This window comes from Thermobia domestica, chromosome 10 (genome assembly GCF_964235325.1).
Source record: "Thermobia domestica chromosome 10, izTheDome1.hap1.1, whole genome shotgun sequence".
Lineage (NCBI taxonomy): Eukaryota > Metazoa > Arthropoda > Insecta > Zygentoma > Lepismatidae > Thermobia > Thermobia domestica.
In genome coordinates this window covers 99527307-99548060 of record NC_137463.1, presented here as the reverse complement: position 1 = coordinate 99548060, position 20754 = coordinate 99527307, and the positions used below count along the sequence as shown (strand labels likewise).

The following is a 20754-nucleotide window of genomic DNA, read 5'->3' as shown; positions in this document are numbered from 1 at the left end:
GTACTACAAGAGTAACAACAGATACGTAGATGAAAATAACACTGGTTTCAGTAAGAACCGAAAACTCTTTTGGAGGAAACTGTTTCGGTGAAAACTTGACAGTTGTTGAAGAAAACCGAAACAGGTTCCAATGAAAAAGCAAACCTTTTTAGAGAGAATATAAATGTCAGTTTTTCTAGAAACTGGTTTTGCTCATCCCTAAATTAAATAAGAATGATATTGATCGGTTTTTGTTCGTCCTCCCTCGAAATGATCTTCAAAGTAATACATTTATTTATTTATTTATTTATTTTATTTTATTTTATTTGTGAGTCTTACGTTCCCTTTAGGTCAAAAAGGAAAATGAACTATGATAATGACATGAATGATAAAGAGACAATACATAACACCTTTGCATTGAGAGAGATCAAACCCATAATAGGCAGGCCCTTTGATCGCCAACCACCGCCTTAGCTCTCACTTGATCATATCATCCAGCTAAAGTAATACCTTCTCAATTCCAGAAAATAGATATCGTCATGTTACGTACTGATGACATCACCTTAAATTTCTTACGGGATGCGACCCTCTAACTTACTTTGGTTTCAGATGTCATAGTGTTGAGCCCGCGATTTATCCGTCGTTACATAACTGGTTAGAAATTTCAGGTTTTATATCCAAAATTTGACTTTAAATCACAATCTTCCATCTTTTTTGTGTGGAGTGGGAGACTACATTTAGGGTAGCCATTAGGCCATTCCTTTGACTCATTACAATATTTACAGAATATTTCTAATATAGCTGTATTCATCAAATAGTTTTCACGTGTAATGAACTTTTATATTGGGAACACAAGGAGGAACATTAACAACAGAATTATATTGGACATAGCTCGAAGTAGGAAATTCATTTCTACTATCTCTAAACTTTTAAGAAATAACTAGCTGAACCTGCGCTCCCTCTACAGCGCCTCATTCACATATGAGGATGAATCTCCTTGTCATTCCTCAGAACATCTGTGCATGTTCCTTACAGAGACAAGTGAAGGACGTCTTGATAAAAATCGGCAAGGGGAGAATTTATTCGATTAATTTTTCAGTATCTCGCACCATTTGCAAGATTTGAGCCTACTTCCGGTTGGAGTTTCTAATTCATGTATGACTAGTGTTTTCTTTCTTCTTGCATGCAGTATGTGATAAGCAAATATATTACATATACAATTAATTAGAATATCAGTTATATATGGTGTTCATTGGGCAAAACACTCAAAAAATAAAGATTTATGTTAGGCTCAAGAAATGGTTATCCTTCCTTTTTCATTATTATTTGCCCATCAAACAAACGCCTGAGACATATACAACCCCAATATACAACAGTGTGGTGTTGGAATGTATAACGCATAGGATATGATGCTTTAGTTTTTTTTTTTTTTAATTTCAACGCTTCCAGTGCAGCCTAAAAAATGTAATAAAGAAATAATGACCATGTTTTTTTGTTAAATATTCAATTAGAACTGGACAATCTACGCAAAATTTCCAATCGATCAGTGAAAAAGTAATCTTTCTAGAGCCTGTAGTTTCCGAGATCTCATTGTTGAAAGGATTGACCACAAACATATAAACATAGTTTAAAAGAACTCGGAAGATGGAAGCACAATTCACATGCATTAATTTTAGAGAAGGCTTATTAAAATAGAAAGGCTTTCAATAATAATTTTATATCATAAACTTTATGAAAAAGATATAGTTAACTAATTTAAACTATTTAAAGTACAAATACTTAAAATGTTTGTCTCTGTTAAACGTAAAATCACACATAACCGTAAATGAAAGATTTGAAAGCTAAAGTTATAGGTTGGAGCTCAGGCGCTTTGAATTGCTATTGTAGCATTTTAATAGACAGGTGATTTGCATGACACAGATAACTAAAGTTTTGCTAAAATCAACATTTCAGTAAATATACTGTACATACTCTTATGTAAGAATGTAGGAAAGATAGTGGAACTGGTATACTAATTCTTTCTACGTAATAAAATTTGTAATGCCCAAAATAAGTTCAATAAATTAATTAAAGGGTTTGAGTTGTAGGTGATAATGTGTGTGGGGCATTAAATCCGACTAAGATGATATTATTCTGATTATAGAAATAAAATGTTTGAAGGATTGACAAGGAGGTGGAAGGTATTTTTAAGTCTCCTAAATAAATTATTTTGGAAGGATTAACGAAAAAATACCGATTCCTGGATATTAAGAGAGAATGAATAAATGCAACTTACAGCACTATTCCTAGTCATTGTATGTATTTTCCAAAACAACATAAAAGAGATATTCTCCCTAAGACTTATAGTTTCTAGTTAATATCGTCCAGCATATCTTTTAGCCCTATTACTTTAAACAGTTTTGAAAGTAATTTAAAAGTCGGATAAACAACAGTAATTTTGTATATTATCAAGTTTACCAGTCAAAATATACTGATATTTAAGGTATAACAAATTATTAGCTGCTAGAAGTCTAGATAAAATATAAATATTTTGGATTTGAAGGCAAGAGATATTTCATGTATATCGTAAAGAAAAAGTAAACATCTTACCAAAGCAAATGTTTATATTAATAATATGTGTTACAGTTTCGGTAAGATAACGTTGCCTTTATCAAACATAGATAATGTATCTGATAAAGGCAGCGACATATTGCCGAAAATGTTACACATAACTAATGTAAGTATTTGTTTTCGTTAGATTTTTTTAAAAAATAATTATTCAATTTTTTAGGGTATATTTCAGTTTGATAACCTTGCCACAAGAAATTCATTCTCTCCGTTTTTTGCAAGTACATCTGTTTGAGATAGGGTTTGTTAATAAATCTAATACAAAATTTACCAGGTATTGTACAATATGGATGACATTTTCTTCATTGAAAGGAATGAAAGACAATTAACTTTACTGGAAAATTTAAAAATTACTTTAATTCCATTTAAGATTAATTTGAAATAGAAATCAATTCAGTTTTTAAGTTTATTAATATGCAGAAAAATTAATAATTTTCTATACAAAAATTTAAAAAAAAAAAAACTAAACATACAAGAAACCATACTATTTTAATGTACATTCATTTTGAATCCATACCCATTCTAAATTAAAAAGAACATACGGAAAAAGTTTTCGTAGCTTTCCATTAAAATGAAGAATCTTAGACTAATTTGAGACTCGGCAGAGTATAGAGAATTTGGTGTATGGAGTACGGAGAATCTGGTGTGTGTACGCGGCATGAACTTGCAGAGACCGACACACATGAGGTAAAATGGTAACTTAAGACACGGCTTACTAAGGAGAGAAAAGGAGTGAATTTTCAATTTGCGAGCCAAGACGATAATTTTTGTTTCTATTTCTGTCTGATAATTTTGTCACTCTGTTAATAATACCAGTCGGAAGAGCACAGCGGGCTTCGTAGTATAAGTAATTTTGGCCAATGTAAGTCGTGAATTCATAACTTTTTGCTTCCACTACGAACACCCATTCATGCAAAAACTTCCACTATTTACCCTACAATTAAGTTTGTCAACATATTGTGCGTGAATCATATGGAAAACCTGTTTCTAATCCTATCTATCTGTTGATGAACTACTTCATGCACTTGATACTTCGTTCTGTTCTGATAGTTTCTATAGGGTGATTACGGTATTTATCTTCATTGGATGTTGTGTTACATTTAAACTCCTGACACTATCATTTTACGGATCATAGGACTGTAAGTTCCCCAAAGCTGTAAGACTGATAGCAGACTTATAAAGGACGAGAGGTGGACTGCCATGATCATCAAAAACACCTTTAGATTCAATTGAAGAAATTTTGAAACGCATTGCACTGCAGTGGCCAAGTACAAATCTGATAAAATAAACTTCATCTTACATTGTTTTAATTTCGGAAAAAGCTGATAAAATTTCAATTTGCTGATAAAAATTCAAATCACTGATAAAAATTCAAATATATTATTGTAATATTTTGTGTAGGTAGAGTCAATAATGGACCAGGAATCTAGCCTTTCACCGATTTATTTATAAAAATACAAAGTAGTCTTTGTGTTTTACAAAGTCAATATATCAGAATCTCCCTTTTGACCAAGGGTGAAGGAATTAACGTTTCGTACAGGAACCCCTTCGCTCATAGCAGCAGGGGTGTCTTGTAGCGAGTTCAGGTGACGGTCCTAGGAAATCTTCTCGGCTTATGGCAACCTCGTGATGTATGGTTTATGTTGAAGAATCCCCTTCGCTTTAGAGCAGCCTCCAGGGATGTTAGGATAGGTAGAGCCCCTTAGTCCAGTGCGACCTCAAGAGCTGTTGTGGGTAAGCGATCAATGGTCAACTGATGCCTCCCTCCTCTGTAGTTCCTCTTTTATAGGCCCTCTTGAGGTTGCTCGTCCATCGTGTTGATCTTCGTGTCTTCCTGTTCAGTGTATCGTCTGCTTGTTTATAAACGTTAGCATGTCGTCCATAAACATGTACTCATGTTGCTATGTGGGGATTCTAACAACATATGTATGTAATTTTAGCCGCCTTATGTTTTACTTTCCTCACTAGCTTTGAAATCTTTGTGTTTGATTAGTTTGGGTTTACAAGTTACTGATTAGCTTGGTCGTCTAGTCCCAGAAGGAGAAACATCTTGATAATTGTGGCATAGCCCAACAAGAATGACTTGGTTTTGAGGTCGCAACAAACTGTTTATAGTCAAATGACGAGAGCAATAACTAGAAATGATTCGTTCTTGATCTATTGTTGTAAACAGATATGAATAGCGTTAGTTTACCATTTCCTGCAATCTTTGCATCTCCGACAATATCAAGTCATTGCTGTTGAGCTATAGTATTGGCAATACGCACCAGATTTAATTTTACACTGCTATAATGGTAAAATACTTTTAATGCTTTATTTGAAAATAAGCATGTTTTAAAACTCTTTTAAGTAACCTTTTCTTACATTCAAAAATAAAATGATCCAAAAAAAAATCGGTATCGTAGCAATGTTTTGTTCATTGTTGGCAGGTTAATATCACGGGATAATTGGTATAACTTTCATATTAACATTGTTGACATAAAAGAGTAGAAAACTAGTCATTCTACTATATGTAACAAATGAATTTCGAAGCGAGAATGAAAAGTGGATTAATTACTAGAGAGAAAAATAACACATACGATAAAAGGTAAAGGGTAAACATTTTCACAAACGCTTCTTCAAACATAGGATTGTGCTTATACAACTTATTTAGTGTGTGATTATATTTTTCTCATTTTCTGGTTTTATATATATAATATGTAATAGAAAGAGGGAGAGGGAAAGAGAGAACACAAATTCAAATGAATGAAGCGGGCATTATTATTACCAGCAATCACTTTTAAAAAAAACTATCGCACAAACGCAAAGAAGAGAGATCTTGGTTGTAAGGTACGTTCTCTGATACTTCATCATATTGCGAAAGAAACATTTAAGAGGAATTACCTAAGTAGTAAGTAATTATATATAATAAATATATTTCACTTTCTATTATTTTTAATTTTTCTTTACTTTATCCCAAGTCCGGCGTAGTATCAGATCACTGCAAATGCTTCTAAAACATTTTATTTTATTCGTGTTCGTGAAATAGTGTTTTCTCTCTAATATCTGTAAGACCTCTCCCTCTTCCACATAGCCATATATAAATATGTAATAGTCTCAAAGATGTTTCTTCTCAAATAGTCAATTAATGTGTCATGATGAACGATGTGTATTATTACATATAAGAGTTGCGGAAAATAGTTTAATTACGAACATAATATATTTTGTTCAGTTATGTTTATCTCAGTATTTTTGTTTAACTACGCTTTTTATTTTTCGTTATGATAATCTAATAGTTTTGGATGTGTAATGTTGGTGTATAATAAACAAAGACATTTTTTAACATCTGTTGAAGAAAATCCTTTGGTGTAAAGTCCGATGTTTGTCTCCAAAGTGACAGAGACGGAAGTTAAACACAAGTTGGTTGACATTGGTATTTAATAAAGACGTCAACAGATGCTATTTGTCTGTTGACACATGCTGTTCAAAATATACTCTAAAAATAAAAATAAAATAATACTCAAAAATACGATTTCCAAAGGAGTATAAAGATAAGCGCAAGCAAGCTATGATGGAAGAATTAATGAAAAAAAAAAAAAAAAAAGGATACCAGAGAGTACTGAGAAAGACTCTTTACATTTGATGCAAGCCGTGTTCCATCATGTATCCATGCTGTTCCCAATGAAGTATGCATTTATAAAGTTATCTTCTTCAAGAGCGGAAAATAAAGAATTAAAACATGTAAATAACATTTGTTGGTGCATAAATAATATTTATTTTTCATGGATTAATAAATCAACAATTTTTTTTAGCATATTATCTTTAATAAAGCGACACCTGATGTCGCCTTACCTCTCTTTGGCACATTTAGTGCTCTTCCACTTTCTTTTGGACCTTCATGTTTATGTAATTGGTTAGTTTGTTCTTTCCTAATATTTTACTACAAAATGTTAATATATGTTTTAATGGATTGTCATAGTAGTTCCCATTATAATGAATTGTGTATTTTATGTTGTTTTCCTTCTCTCCGCTGCTATTAAGTAAGAGAAAAATGTTCACCACTTTCTTTCACATAAAAACAAAATGGAAATATTACTTCATTTCGCATTCTGTACTCAAGTGCTGGTGGTTTTCGTCCGATTACCTTTTATTGCGATATACAGTCGTTTGTTCCTGTAGCATGGTAAATTTGAATGTAGCAGAAAGACTCTAGGAAATAAGTAATACTATATAGGTTAACAAATAGTCAAAAATAGTAAAAAGAAATTATTAAAGTGAAGATAAAATTCTTTGTTCGTTATGTCATTTTACATATTTCTGCCCAAAGCGAATTTCAAAAATTTGCTTGTTGCGTGACTCTTTGCTCTTTGTTGTTGATGTATGATTTAGGAACATTTTTGTTAGGATCCTGATATTGGTATCTTTGTCTTTCCTTTCATATGCCTATGCAAAGCATCTTCATGATCAATTACCGTAGGTAATCAACCGATATAAAGTGAGAGTTTTGTTCACAGTTCCCCATCACGAAGCACTCTCTCACTTTTCCTTTCTATATATATGAAAAAAGTAATCCTGGAAATGTTTTCCCTCCTTTCTCTTCCACTATGTCCTTGGCATTTCCAAATTCTCTTTTGCTTCAATCCGTACCATTCGGACTAGTTTCCGCCATTATTTAATGTCAATAGTAGTAGCTTTCTGTACATTCAGAGGTTGCTGAAAAATTGCGTGGAAAAAACTCCAATTCCAAGTTTTATATATATAATATCTTCTAGTAAATTACGGTGTATTTCACACTTCCACATAGAGCATAAAACAAATCAAACAAATTTCCATTAAATAAAGAATCAAGGGTATACATAGACACACGAACAAAACTCAAAGACATCACACATTCCTTGCGTTAGGAAATAATAAGCACAGGGAAATAATCAAATTATAGAAATTACCAAAGATTTGAAATCGATCATGCAAAGATTGAGGTATAGCTACGTGATACAAGAGTGTTTAATAGTCGTTTTAAACCAACAGAATTCAGTGAAATATGATATTAGATACTGAAATATGATTTTTTTAAAGGGTTCAATACAGTTTCGATAAAACATTTGTTTTAGAAAGCTAAAACAGTTATCTAAAAAGGTAGTGAGCCTTTTGCGCACGAGATGGCGTTGTTAGAGTCCTATATCTCAGGGTATATGAATCGCAGCCATTCAAGGCTAAAGTTGTTCGACAGCTGACAGTTGAAGCTAATGGATATGCCAAAAAAAGAAATGTTGCAATTCTTTGTGCATGTTTAGTGGGATGGATGGGCATCGTGCATCACGAGCTTTGCCGTCGAGCAGAACGATAGAACCTATACTGTCAACAAGTATCACGAGTGCACCTACCAATATATAAAGAGAAAAGTTGTCGTATACCACACTGACAACGCCAGACCACATACATCTTTAACGACCACCATAAATTGAAAGAACTTTGCTTGGTTTTAATGCATCCACCATATAGCCTGGATATGGTATCGTCACACACTCATTTGTTTCGGTCTCTACAGAATTGTGTTAAGTTAGTTTCAAAAAGATTTGTGAAAATCATTTTTTTTTTAACCAGAAACCACGGAAGTTCTGTAACGACGTGATTATGATGTTGCCAGAAAAATGGAAAGTAATTAAATAGAATAATACATATGTGATTTCATAAGTTACTTTCAAATGATATTCTCAATCTTGACCTCCAAAGGCTCAATACTTTGAAGGCAACCGGATATTTGTTTACTGTTTTTAGGAAATCTAAATACGAGTCGTGTACTATTTATCCTTAATTTAATTAAAAAAAAAAAATCAATTCAGCATCACAATTTCTAGTCTACGTTCCATAGTACTCGTATAGTCAGTACATCCTAACTCTTGCTTCTTCTACCACATTTTCTGTCGTCAATTGAATCCCCTCAAATGAATAAAAGAAACAAGAGGTTTGCTAAGGAAATTGTCTGTTGCTAAATTATTAACATTTCAAAAGCTGCCACTTATATTTCTTTTGTGCTTTCTTGTTCGTGGATTAGCGGGATTTCTTAAATTCTTTAAGCAGGATGTATGACTAATTTCTGTAGTTATTAACATATAAAAAACATCGATATTCTTCTGTTCGTTTATACATTTAATAAGTTTGTTTAGAACGCACTGGAAATTATTGGCTACATTTAGCTGGAACAGATAAGAGTTAATGAGAGCTTAATTTAGGTTATGGAACAAGTTACAGATGGTAACACATGAGACAAAGTGAATATTATAAGCTGTTCTTAATATTTCTGCTACATTAAAATATGACACTTTGGAGGTGCCATAAAAAATCAGTGTACAAAAACAATATTTTGAACAACCCTCGTGTAATTCTATCATTATAAGTTTCTAATGATATAAACAGATCATTTCTAAAAATAACTTCTTTCTTTTCCACTCTCGTCAGAACAGTATGGATAAAACTCTTCGGAACGTTCCTGATAGGTCCAAAACAAACAGTGTTTCAAAGTGAATTTTCTAGTGTTTCAATTATTATAAAATTATAATAGAAGCACAGAAAGTTATAATTAATCGTACTCCAAATAATTAATACGCTTAAAACAGTGAAACGTGAATAAATATTATTTTCTCTGTTAATAGCATAATACCTTATCCTTCCTCTCCACTGTTGTGTACTGTGCAGTTGGCGGGAGATGAAAAATCTGCACTGTCACTGTTCTCTTTTCTCCTTGATTTCTTCATCAAGACAAGAAAGATGTAGTTGAATATTGATGCACCGTCAATTGGCGCTCAGCTTTATACAATTTAGCTTTATACAGTTTTGTTATGAAAAAGTACAGTGGAAATGAGTCGTTAATAATAACTAATATGTATAATTAGTCTGCAATTAAAAGCTATCTTAAGTAAAAACATACTAATAGTGGCTGAACGAGAACAGATATGGTTTGATATACGCAGTTTCGTCATCATGGTGTATAATAAAATACCTTCTTTATTTAACAATTCAGTGGAAGCTGTTTCTTCTAAAATGCAAGCAAGATCAGTGTAACTTAATACTATTGCCGTAACTAGATTAATATTTGTGATATACGTTTATAACGTTATATAGTGTCGGAAAATAAATCGCGCAGCCGCGACGCGAACTCATAAATGAAGGGGCTAACCATAAAATAAAAAGTGAGAAATAAATAAAATAATTAAAATATGAAATAATCGAAGTATTTTAATGTGTTAATATTATTATATTTGTGTATAATCTGTGGTAAGTTGCATACTGTATTTCAACAACACAATATTCTATATATTTAATAAATGTTTATCAATAATATTACATTTTTTACAGCTCCCGAGAGTAATAATCACAATGTGAAATATCAAGTTAACGAATAATTATTTTGTTACTATGTTTAGCGTTGTGTAGGTACAAGTTAACTTTATAGTTACCGGTACTAGCTTGTACTTGCACAAAAATATGTTCCTAGCGTTATTAGTGACTATAGTTTCATTACGTCCAGCGACCCGTACCTTTTGGACTGTAAAAACCTAATAATAAATAACCCTAAACCGTTATTAACCGTTCGCCCATAACAGGACGCGAACCCAGGACTGTTACAGAAATACATAAGGGAAGTATTTTTCTTTGTACGCAGGTTTTAGTAAACCAAACATCAGGAAACGGGCTCTGTGAAAGTTTTTCTTTAATTGCTTGCCTTTCTGTAAGATCTACCTTTTTTTTATTTTTTATTTTTTAATAGTCATTAAATTTGTAATAACTTTTCTCTGTCTTCAATTCGTCATAATATCATGCACGTTGTATAGGTGAAACATACGATAGCGTTGTAACATATGATAGATAGTTTGTTCAGTTTTGGAATAGTATGGATTGTCATCCAATAGAGAATTAAGTCCATATATATATATATATATATATATATATATATAAAATTTTATTCCGTATTTTGTTATATATAATTTTATTAGTAGTATCTTTTCCTGACATTTAACTTTATTTTGTATTTATTTTTCTAATATGACGTGCTTGTTGTACATTTTCATATCAATTCATTATATAAAAGTTGTATGTCATTGAATACCTCTTTAAGATTACTTTTAAAAATTGAGGATAATTATTGATTATAAATTTGTTGTACAGCTTTTTCAAAGTTACAGATTTGTGTAAATTTATTAAAATAGTAAAGTTTATTTCTAGCTTTCTAGTTGTTTATTCTCATTAAATCTAACTTACAGGCTTCCATAATTCATTATAATAAACACTGAAATACAAGCAAGTTGATGTTAATATTGGTCATATTTGAAATAATTTTCTGCTTTTTCGTAACATTCATGGAGATAACATTAGACGACGTAGTTGGTGTGCTCACTTGCGATATCATTACATACCTAGAGCAATCTAAGCATTTCTGCTCTTCATGGATTATAACTTTTGGCTGTTTAGTTTGGTGCATTTTAATACATAGATCACCAATTCTCAGTTGTTACTTGATTGATTGAAGTTTTACGTCATCTTTCAGCACTGAGTCTATGTGGGATGGAACTTACTGCTCAGAATGAGGTCTGAACAACTTGTTGAGTTTGTACGGGAGACAAGACCTTTGAACAAAACCTAGGACAAGCACAGATAGTAAGCGCGTTACCCATTTACCTACGAAGGGGATACTCAGGTCTTTAATAAAGTGCCATTTTAATCATTTGACTAGCATAGTAACAGCTTGAACAGCCTTTTTCAAACAGTGTACCTAGAGAAAGATACCGCAAACCGGAATATTATGCACGCAGCTCTATAGAAAAGTCCATTATTTATATCTTTCAAGACAGCAATAACTAGTTTCTGTTAATCAAAAGTAAATAAAGTCCACATACCTTGCGTATTTGAACTTTATATTTGGAAATCGACTATTTCGATACCTACGCAATTCTCTGATATGTTTAACAAGGTAAATGTAACCTTGAAGTAGAAGATCGAAGTGATGAATTAGATGTTAGTCCTTGTATAATCTTCATCCAAATATTAAGCCATACAACATCTTAAAACACTGCACAATTTCTGAGAACTCAACTACCGCTGGAAAATCGAGCGGTGTTTCTAAGAAATTGTATATCTTAATAATTGAATGAAGATACCAAAGAATTAACATGTAGTTCAGGAACTTCATCTTCTATTCCGAGGTAACATTTGCCTTGATAAAAACACCGGAGGATTGTATAGGTATCGTAAGAAAAGGCTTCCAAATGAAAATTCCCAATACGCAAGGTACGTGGACTTTATTTACTTTTTATTATGCATAATTCGATATTACACAACTTTAACTTATTTTTCGGTATTTGATAGTCAGGTAGTTGCAGTTCCTAGGGCAATGTTTCTTTATGATAAAAAAAACTTGAAAATTTGTCATTAGATTTTTTTAAAAAAAGTTAAAAATATTTGTGTGTCGTAGAATTTAAAATTACATAGTGTGGCAAAAACTGAAAAAGATTGAAAAACACTGACTTAGAATGACAAACTGAACTACAAGGGCTGTATAAAAGTAATGGTAAGATTGTTATAATTCGTACCTCTCTATATGCACAGGAGAACACCTGTTATATTCCTTTAATGTAATCGCATTCTATCTCTATTGCCTTCTTCTAGACTTGTGGAAGATGTCGTACACCGTCAATGCGTCCATCTTTGGCGATGTCTCACAGGGACCGCCATATGGGCCGGATGATTTTTCTTGTGGTCTAGTGCTTCCCGCGAAGTGATTTCTTTATTTTGGCGAAAACGTCGTCATGAAGTCCCTGAAAACATTGTTGTGTACTGCACTCACGTTCCAGTTCAATCTGATCCATGCACCTTTTTTCGTGGAACTTCTACTTTCCTTCTCTACTTTACGTCACTGCTGCTTTTCACTGGAGCAGTGTATCACTGTGTATTACGATTGTTTTTTTTTTCTTCTTCTAACAAAGAATACTATCTTGTAACAGGTAGCGTTTTATTCATTTTATTCACATACCGTTCTGGTACTATCAAAATTGATTTTAAATTAAAATATTTATTATAAATTCATAAGATTTTCTAACCAGAGAAATTTCTGTTATCAACATTATGGTTATTCTCCTCCAGGCATGTAGCCAAGGGGGGTCCGGGAGGTCCGGACCCCCTCCTTCGATATCAGAAATGAAAAAAATTAAGGAAAGATGACCCCCCCCCAAAAAAAACGAGAAAAAGATGAATCAGTGTTAAAAATAAAAAAGCTACACCAAACGTTTGATTACTGTTTCTTATGAGGAGCTTTGTGTAGAGGAAACGGGGGCGGGGGGATCAAGTTAAAATGGATATTATTGTAACTTGGTTATTATTGTAACAGAGCATTCCGAATTCCATCTAGCTCCATGCTAATTCTATTGACTACAAATGACAATCGATAAACCGGTTCTATCAGATAAGACTCTCAGGTAGAACTTAAGAAATGCTCACAATCACCAATAATATAAGCCTGGCAATATAAATCCCAGTTACACTTATTAAAGGTTTTTTTTTTTTTTTTTAATTTCGCGGAATTCTCAGAATTTTTGCTACTAGTCAGGAATTTCAAGCTTTCGAAAAACATAGTGCCGTTCTGTAATAGTGTGGACATTTTTTATCATAGTTTTTCGTAATCGCTTCTCTGCAGTATCAAACATGTTATTTTAGAAAGTTTTCTACTGCTCCTTTAACCTGTCATGTAGAACAGACAATAGTTGACGGAATAATAAAAGCAAAAAGTTACATGGAAAAGAAATTCTGTTAACATTTAATTCAACAGAGAAAAGAACGCAGATGTTATAAAATATTTTACAAGACATTATTGCATATGTACTTTCTACAATCTGTATTTGAGTGAACAGAGAAAGGAACGTAGATGTTGTAAAATCTTTTCCAATATTTTTTGTATATTCTTTTACTCGAGATTTCTTCATAGTTTGTTATTAAAATACTTACTAACATATCCTCATTTTATTGTCCTAACAAAGAAATATATGTTGCCAGCAAAATAATTTAGATTGATCGGGGCCCTGGTGTAATAACCGCAGAATTTCATGTCACGGACCCCTCCCCCCCAATTACGAAATGTTGGCTACGTGCCTGTCATCCTCTAAATATTCTAACATTATTGGCAGGTTACTTTGCCTCAAGTTGAGAATTTTTCTCCCACTACATTCTCCCGTTAACTTCTCTATCTCGATGTGTTATCCGTTTCAATATCGGCAACCAATTAAAGTTTTGTGCTCTCTGTTCATCATTTTCCTTTTACCATACCTATTCTCACAGACTTCAGAGTTCAATTTCTTCTTAAATAGCGTTTTAACTAATTATATATATATATATATATATATATTAAAAAATCTATCACCAATATTGTTCTTTTCTTTCCTCTGTATCCAATACTTCCTCATTGGTTTTCCATTTCACGCAGCTATTGTTTTCTATTCTTCTCTAGAACCGCGGTGGATCAGTGGCATAGCGTACACCTCTGGTGCATGGGATCCTTAGTTAGCTCGCGCAAAGTGAGCTTTGTAGAGGATAAACACCTTGTGCGTGGGTTTTCTCGGGATTTTCCCGTTTCTCTCCACTTTCTTCATTCCACCATTTCTTTAATTTACCATCATCACCGTCTCCTTTAGCCTAGCCGGCATAACCGTGGGACATAAAACAAATATTTAATTTCATATTCTTCTCTACACTCATATTTTAAAGATATCTGTTGTTTTTACTCATTTTTTCGTAATGTTCACGATTCTGTTCATACAGTACAATGTTGTACATGCAGTATTTGATGTACTTGATAAATCTTTTTATTAAGATTTTATTCAGTGATTCAGAAAAGAAATAATAAATGAACGCTTATCCTCTTTGTTAACGGTTCCTTTTTCCATTTATATTCTTTGATTTGGAATCGTTGAAAATGTTTGAAACGTCAAAGGAAAGAATGAAGAAAGTTTTATGAAAATCTTTCTTGAATATTAATCTTCATTTGAATTTTAGACTATTATTCATTTGATCATTATTTTTATTCGTGTAACTACAATTATGCTTCTCATTACAGCAACAGAAGTGGATAATATTCGACGAATTCATAAATAATAATAATAATAATAATAATAATAATAATAATAATAATAATAATAATAATAATAATAATAACGTTGTGTTTTATCTTTTAGGTGAAAGAGACGGGTGAACTCTCTACATGTCTCCAGATTAAGTACTACAAACAAGAGGATGTGCAACACTGCGAATGGGGCAGTCGACTACATTGTATAGAGCTGGATTGCAGTGCGAACGAGAGCTCCATGTCTGTTATGGTGAACAAGGAAACTTATCGGTAACCATATACGGAACGCTCCAATTATCGCCGCACCCGCAAGACATGACGAAAAAAAATGTTCACTTAAAAGTGTGCAAATTAAAATTTGAATTGTCGTCATGCACCCTATAAATATGAAGGGAGAAATCTTGTATGTAACTTATACTAGAGTCACAGTACACATATGCTCTTGCGATTCCAAAGAAATACGTATATACACGGCATACGTACAATACGTACAATTCACATTGTTTCTTCGCTGTATTTATTATTTTTAAATGCTAATATGTACACATTGTGTGCCTACTGAGTGTTCTTTAATCACTCAAAATGAACTTTGACCAAGCTGAAAATATATCGTCCATATATTTGTCTTGTTAAATTATATATATAAACATATAGAACTACATCTATATGTCAATCAGTCACTGTTATACTCAATTTGTTTAAATGTAATCTAACTAAAAGAAGTAATTGTTAATATCTTGTAGGGGGAAAAAAAGTGGTTTCAATTGTAATGTTATTTAATCTTCACTCTTCCTAATATATTCTACCTGATATTAAAACGGGAACAAAGATCAGTTGCCATCATCATTTATATTAATACGATTACTGCACGACGACAAAAAGGAACAGGTACTAGCTATAAATATGGAAAACGAATTTTATTTTTAGAATAAAAGTCATTTTTGTTAATATTGTATTTTGATAAGCGGAATAAACTTCAACGTATCTTTTCATTAAAATACCATATTTGTCACTATGTTAGATTATTAGCCGTTATTAGTAGTTGATGTGATATAGTAAAAATAAGAAAAGTAAACATACATCTTGGCAAATTTATGAGTTTGTACGCATGATTAAATATTCAATGTTTAGTGTTCATTACTAAATGTTAAGTATTTTCCAAGTAGACAAAGACAAAATTAGTTTAGTACATTGAGGTCAAGAAAATAAGTATATTATTTCTAATATGAACGGTAAGTGTATTAATTTACACTTAAATCATTTTATTCATTGAATTATTTTATTTTTATTTATGTATTCATTTAGTTTGTTCTGAGAAAAATATTTCTCGTCTTTTATAACATAAATGGAAATCCTATTTTTCCATAATATTTCAAAGTGGATATGATTGAAATTTAGATACATATTATTGTGTTCTATTATGTAAAATATCTTGTGATAGAAATGCGATAAATACGGCCATTATTCCTTTTCGTTAGGTTTTATTATTTATGTCAAATAAGAGGTTGTTCGACCTATATATTCTATATTATATGGACATTATAGATATCTATTTTGATAGAAAATTAATATATTATAAAACAATAATACTATCTCTTCTTTTATTGCTTTGTAACCTCTTTCAGTATAGAATAACAGTAAGATCTCATCGACAGCAATCAAAAGCTTTTTTTATGTGATAAGTACGGAACTTTAAAGTATCAAGAATTAAAACTACTGTAATCAGTTAATAGTTTATTTTATTAATTTAAAATCTAGTTAATGTTTCAATTCCCAAAATTTTACATGGTGATGGCAGCAGTTTACTTAAAATAATTTATTGTAGAACTGATCTGGACACTGAAGCAAATTTCAAACGGATCAAATAATGTTTAGGCTACGATAACACAAGTTTGACCAAGCTATTTAGTATAATCACAAATCTGTTCCAATAGAAACCGAATTTTCTGAAATTAAAAAAAAAAAAATCATAATGGCATATTTTTGGACACTAATTTTAAAACATCAGGGACAATAGTTATAACTTTTGCTAAAACTGTTAAATTCGTAAATTTAATATATATTTGTATATCATGTTTATAATACGTCGTGTTTATAAATGTTATTTTATAATATATGCAAACCATTGTTGTAAGGTAATGTGAGTGAAATCAATATACAACATGTTTATCATATTTAAAAAAAGAATATATATTTAACTTATTGAAATGTAATTAAAGTCGAAAATTTGTAAGTAAAGATTGTAGAGTCATTATGTATATTTACATATTCAGCGAAGTTATTTCATGTTAGTCGGTTGCGGTGAGCCAACGAGTGTTCCGTCACTAGTCTTATTATTTTAATTTATACAATAATTATGTGAAATTGTGTATTCTTATCTTTACGCCCTGTTTCTTCTTTGTCTTTTTCTCTTCTCCACTCCCTTACAAACTCAAGAGTAGAATTCATCCTTGTAGTTGATTCCTCATTTCACTCTTCCTGCGTTTCAAGATTACCTTAAACACAAAACAGTAAAGCAAAATGCACTTCTAATGTCCACCATCGAAAGCTTATCGAAGAAAAATCTTTATTATTTGTAAAGTGATGATTTGCGTTTTAACATGAAATTATGTATACACATTATTTGTTTTGTATAATTCATTGCACCCTAGTATTTCCAATAATTTCTTCCATGATGCTTACTATAAATTATACTGATAAGTTGGTATTTATTTTCAAAAAGACATTATGTTCAACAGACAACTAAAACTCTGCCCTTTACTCCTTTCGTGATTATTTTTAAAACTTTATTTTTCGTAGAAGTTAGTACTTCCTGTACTAACAGAATACTGTACCTTATCGTGTGAAAGCGTAACTTAGCGGTTTTATTCTTTTGAACAAATGATACAGTATAGATTTTTTGTTTTTATTTAAGGGCAGACGACTTAACCATCTTACACTTGATTCAGTTAAAAGTAACAGATTTCCATAGTTTGTGCAGATAAAACTCTTTATTTGTACAAGCTATGAATATTATTCTCAATACATTAATCCATGCTATCAAATAAACATATTCTTGTCTTTTATCCTGTCTCAAGTCAAGTAAAGATTTTATATTATTTAAATAATAGAATTTACTATAATGGCAAATTAGTAGAATCAAGGTTAGAAAAGATCTAGAATGGAAGAAAATTCCTTATTAGCAATATGGAAATGACAAAATTTAGTATATGCAGTGATCGAATTGTAAATCCAGAAGGAGTATAATATAGTTTTTGCCTTAACAAGTGCATATCAAATTTCGAAATATATTATTTCCTGGATATAAATAGTACTTTTTATCAATAAATAAATATATATATTTGTAAAATTCATTCACGAATGTTGTTAATTAATTAATAACTTTTATCGCAATAAGTGGAAGAAGCATACTGTAAGTAATTCACACAATGATTAAGTTTACTTTCGGCAGAATATCACAGTGTTCATTTGTATCATCATGAGAAAATGGATATATATCTATTTAAAACAGAAATTGTATCTAGATTCATATAATGCCTCCTTCTAACTTTGATTCTATTAATGCTTTTTTTATAAAAAAAAGAAGTTTACGATTATATATGAGTAGGTAATGAAACCTGTACCGTACTATTTATGGAGGTTTCTTGTCTAAAATTTATGCTTTATGCACTATGAATCATGCACGTTTAACAGCAACACTTAAAAATATAGAAATCTGCACCTTTCTTGGATCTTCCAAGAAAAATTATTATTATTTAAACGTCTTTCTTTTAGTATCACTTCTTGCACGAATCAATTTGCACGTCCTGAAAAGAAAAGCTTTATTTCCATAAATTTTTCTTGCAGTTTCTTTCTGTAAATTTAGGAAAAGCACTTGTAGATATTTGAAGCTTTGCTTAATGCACGAATAGTAGTGAACTTCAATTGAAGTATACTAGAATATTAATTTCTAAAACATAAGCAGTTCTATCTTCATTTCATTTTTGAATTTTGACCGTAGGTGATTGGATTTGTATAATTCGTAGATTCATTTTTCATGTAGATACTCTGTAGCTAGTTTTTCAGTATTTTACATTGTAAGTCCACAGTTTCTGTAGGAAAAGGATTCTTTCTTTGACATGATGTACTGAAATATTTTCACAATATTGAAATGCTTTATTAACGTGTCAAAGGAATTGTTTTCATCTGTTCACATTACAAAACTTGGTCGATTGTTGGGCTGAGGACTTGGCAAATACGTATTTTTTGTTTTCGTCGACTTTATAATCGGCACTCCTGTCGTCTTTCTGCATATTGATTTTATTTTGAAGCAAAATCTACGAAGGCCTTCAGATTTTCTTAATGGATCAGATAGTATATACCTAGGTATGTGGACAGATATATCTAGGTATAATATGAACAATTATTTTCAAGTGTGTTTGTTATTGTTTTATTATTGGTGGTTTTAGTCGGATTAAGTTCATTTTCCAAAAATAATGTACGGTAATGTTCAGAAAACAGTCGTTTGTCTCCCTTGAAAAGACCTTCCGTTCACAAACTTAAAGCAATGTTTAATAATGAAATGTTTGCAATAAAAATCCGAAAAGATAAAGAAAATAAGTATTTGCTGCTACTATGGACAACAGTAAATGTCTTTTTAAAGCAAGATGTAGGCTACGCGTTTTTGCTTTTATAATTTACATTTATACTTATTTTACATTTATATTTATTTATAATTTACATTTTACATATTTACTTTTATAATTTACATAATTTACATTTATATATAAATAGTAAAATAATTTACATTCAATTTTATTCGAAGCTAGTCACGTCTAGAACGCGTTCACAAAGATGTTGGAAACACTTCTGAAACCGATTTTGCAAAATATCCTTTAGCTGCACCATCGTGTTAGCAGTGAAGCTAGACTTCTTTTATCACTTATGTATTTTCGTCTTTTCGTTGCCTTGTCCTATGCTTTCTCAAGCAGTGTTACGTTAATGTCTTTGCCAGCTATACTTAAAGATGCACAATAACCTATTGATTACAGACAGTTAACTAGCAGAAAGAAATAAACAAAAAGAGAGAATGAAAGAAAAGAAAAAACTGCTATCGCTGCAGTTGAAGAGAATACAAGAACTAAAATCTACCATATCACTACGATATTGTGAACACCGCAACTTACAAAACCTTTATACGGCAAAATCGTTACAATTATTATTTAAAGTAGAGACGACGAAGTAGGAAAATTTAAAATTCCTTACGCGAGAAGAAGGCACTGAAAGCGAAAAGTAATTTACATTTATATATACATTTACATTTATACAAATATATATATATACATTTATATTTTTGGGAAGTCGATTAGAATTATCACAATTTCCTTGGACAGAAAACAAATCTATTCATAATCTACGCAACATATCGAGTACATATGTTTAAATCTAGATAAAGAATTGGATGCCACCTGTTCTGTATTTCACGAATATATTATGACCCATTGTTTTAACCGCAAAAAGAATTTTTGATTCCTCAGTCTCCAGTTTCTAGGACCAAGGCTTTTCGTCACAAACTGACTACAAATTCAGATTAAGAAATAAAGAAAATTCCACGAATAACGCGAATATCCACAATTTGAAGAGACCGTATTATAAATTGGTTGGATTTTAGTTGAGGACCAAATTAACGAACAATAAAATCGTGTGTAGAACGAATTTTGCTATATTATCGAACTATTTTTATCTAAAATTTGAATAAGATTCTTTTCATGTCTTTTCTACTTTAGTTTTAAATGTTAAATCATTGTAGAAAAAGTATCTAATCGCAAAAGAGCATGTGAACAAAATCGTAACTTTATTATAATACCTCACTGGACACGACATGAAACTCGGGGCAAATCAAAAAGTAAGTAGTCTATGCTTATTTGTTGTGGCCAACAATTTGTAGCAAGATGAGATCCTTTCTTATATATATAAAATCACTGACATTTTTCATTCATTACTTTTAAAGTTCGAGTCTTTCTCTAATACGTAAGATAAATATTTTAGTAATGTAGTATTAAGTTTCGTTTTGAAAGAAAATGTTGATTTTCTTCATTGGA

At 31.3% G+C, this 20754-nt stretch overlaps 1 protein-coding gene across 3 annotated transcripts in view; it reads left to right on the top strand.

The window, feature by feature from the left end:
- Positions 1-20754, top strand: part of LOC145662604 (CB1 cannabinoid receptor-interacting protein 1-like) — a 583967-nt gene that overhangs the window by 554228 nt on the left and 8985 nt on the right. For 2 of the 3 annotated variants that reach the window (XM_081728323.1, XM_081728321.1), the window contains exon 3: positions 14784-14944. In XM_081728323.1, coding sequence (XP_081584449.1) covers positions 14784-14944 — 161 coding nt within the window. The remainder of the gene's footprint in view (positions 1-14783; positions 14945-20754) is intronic. The other variant, XM_081728322.1, reaches the window with a different exon arrangement.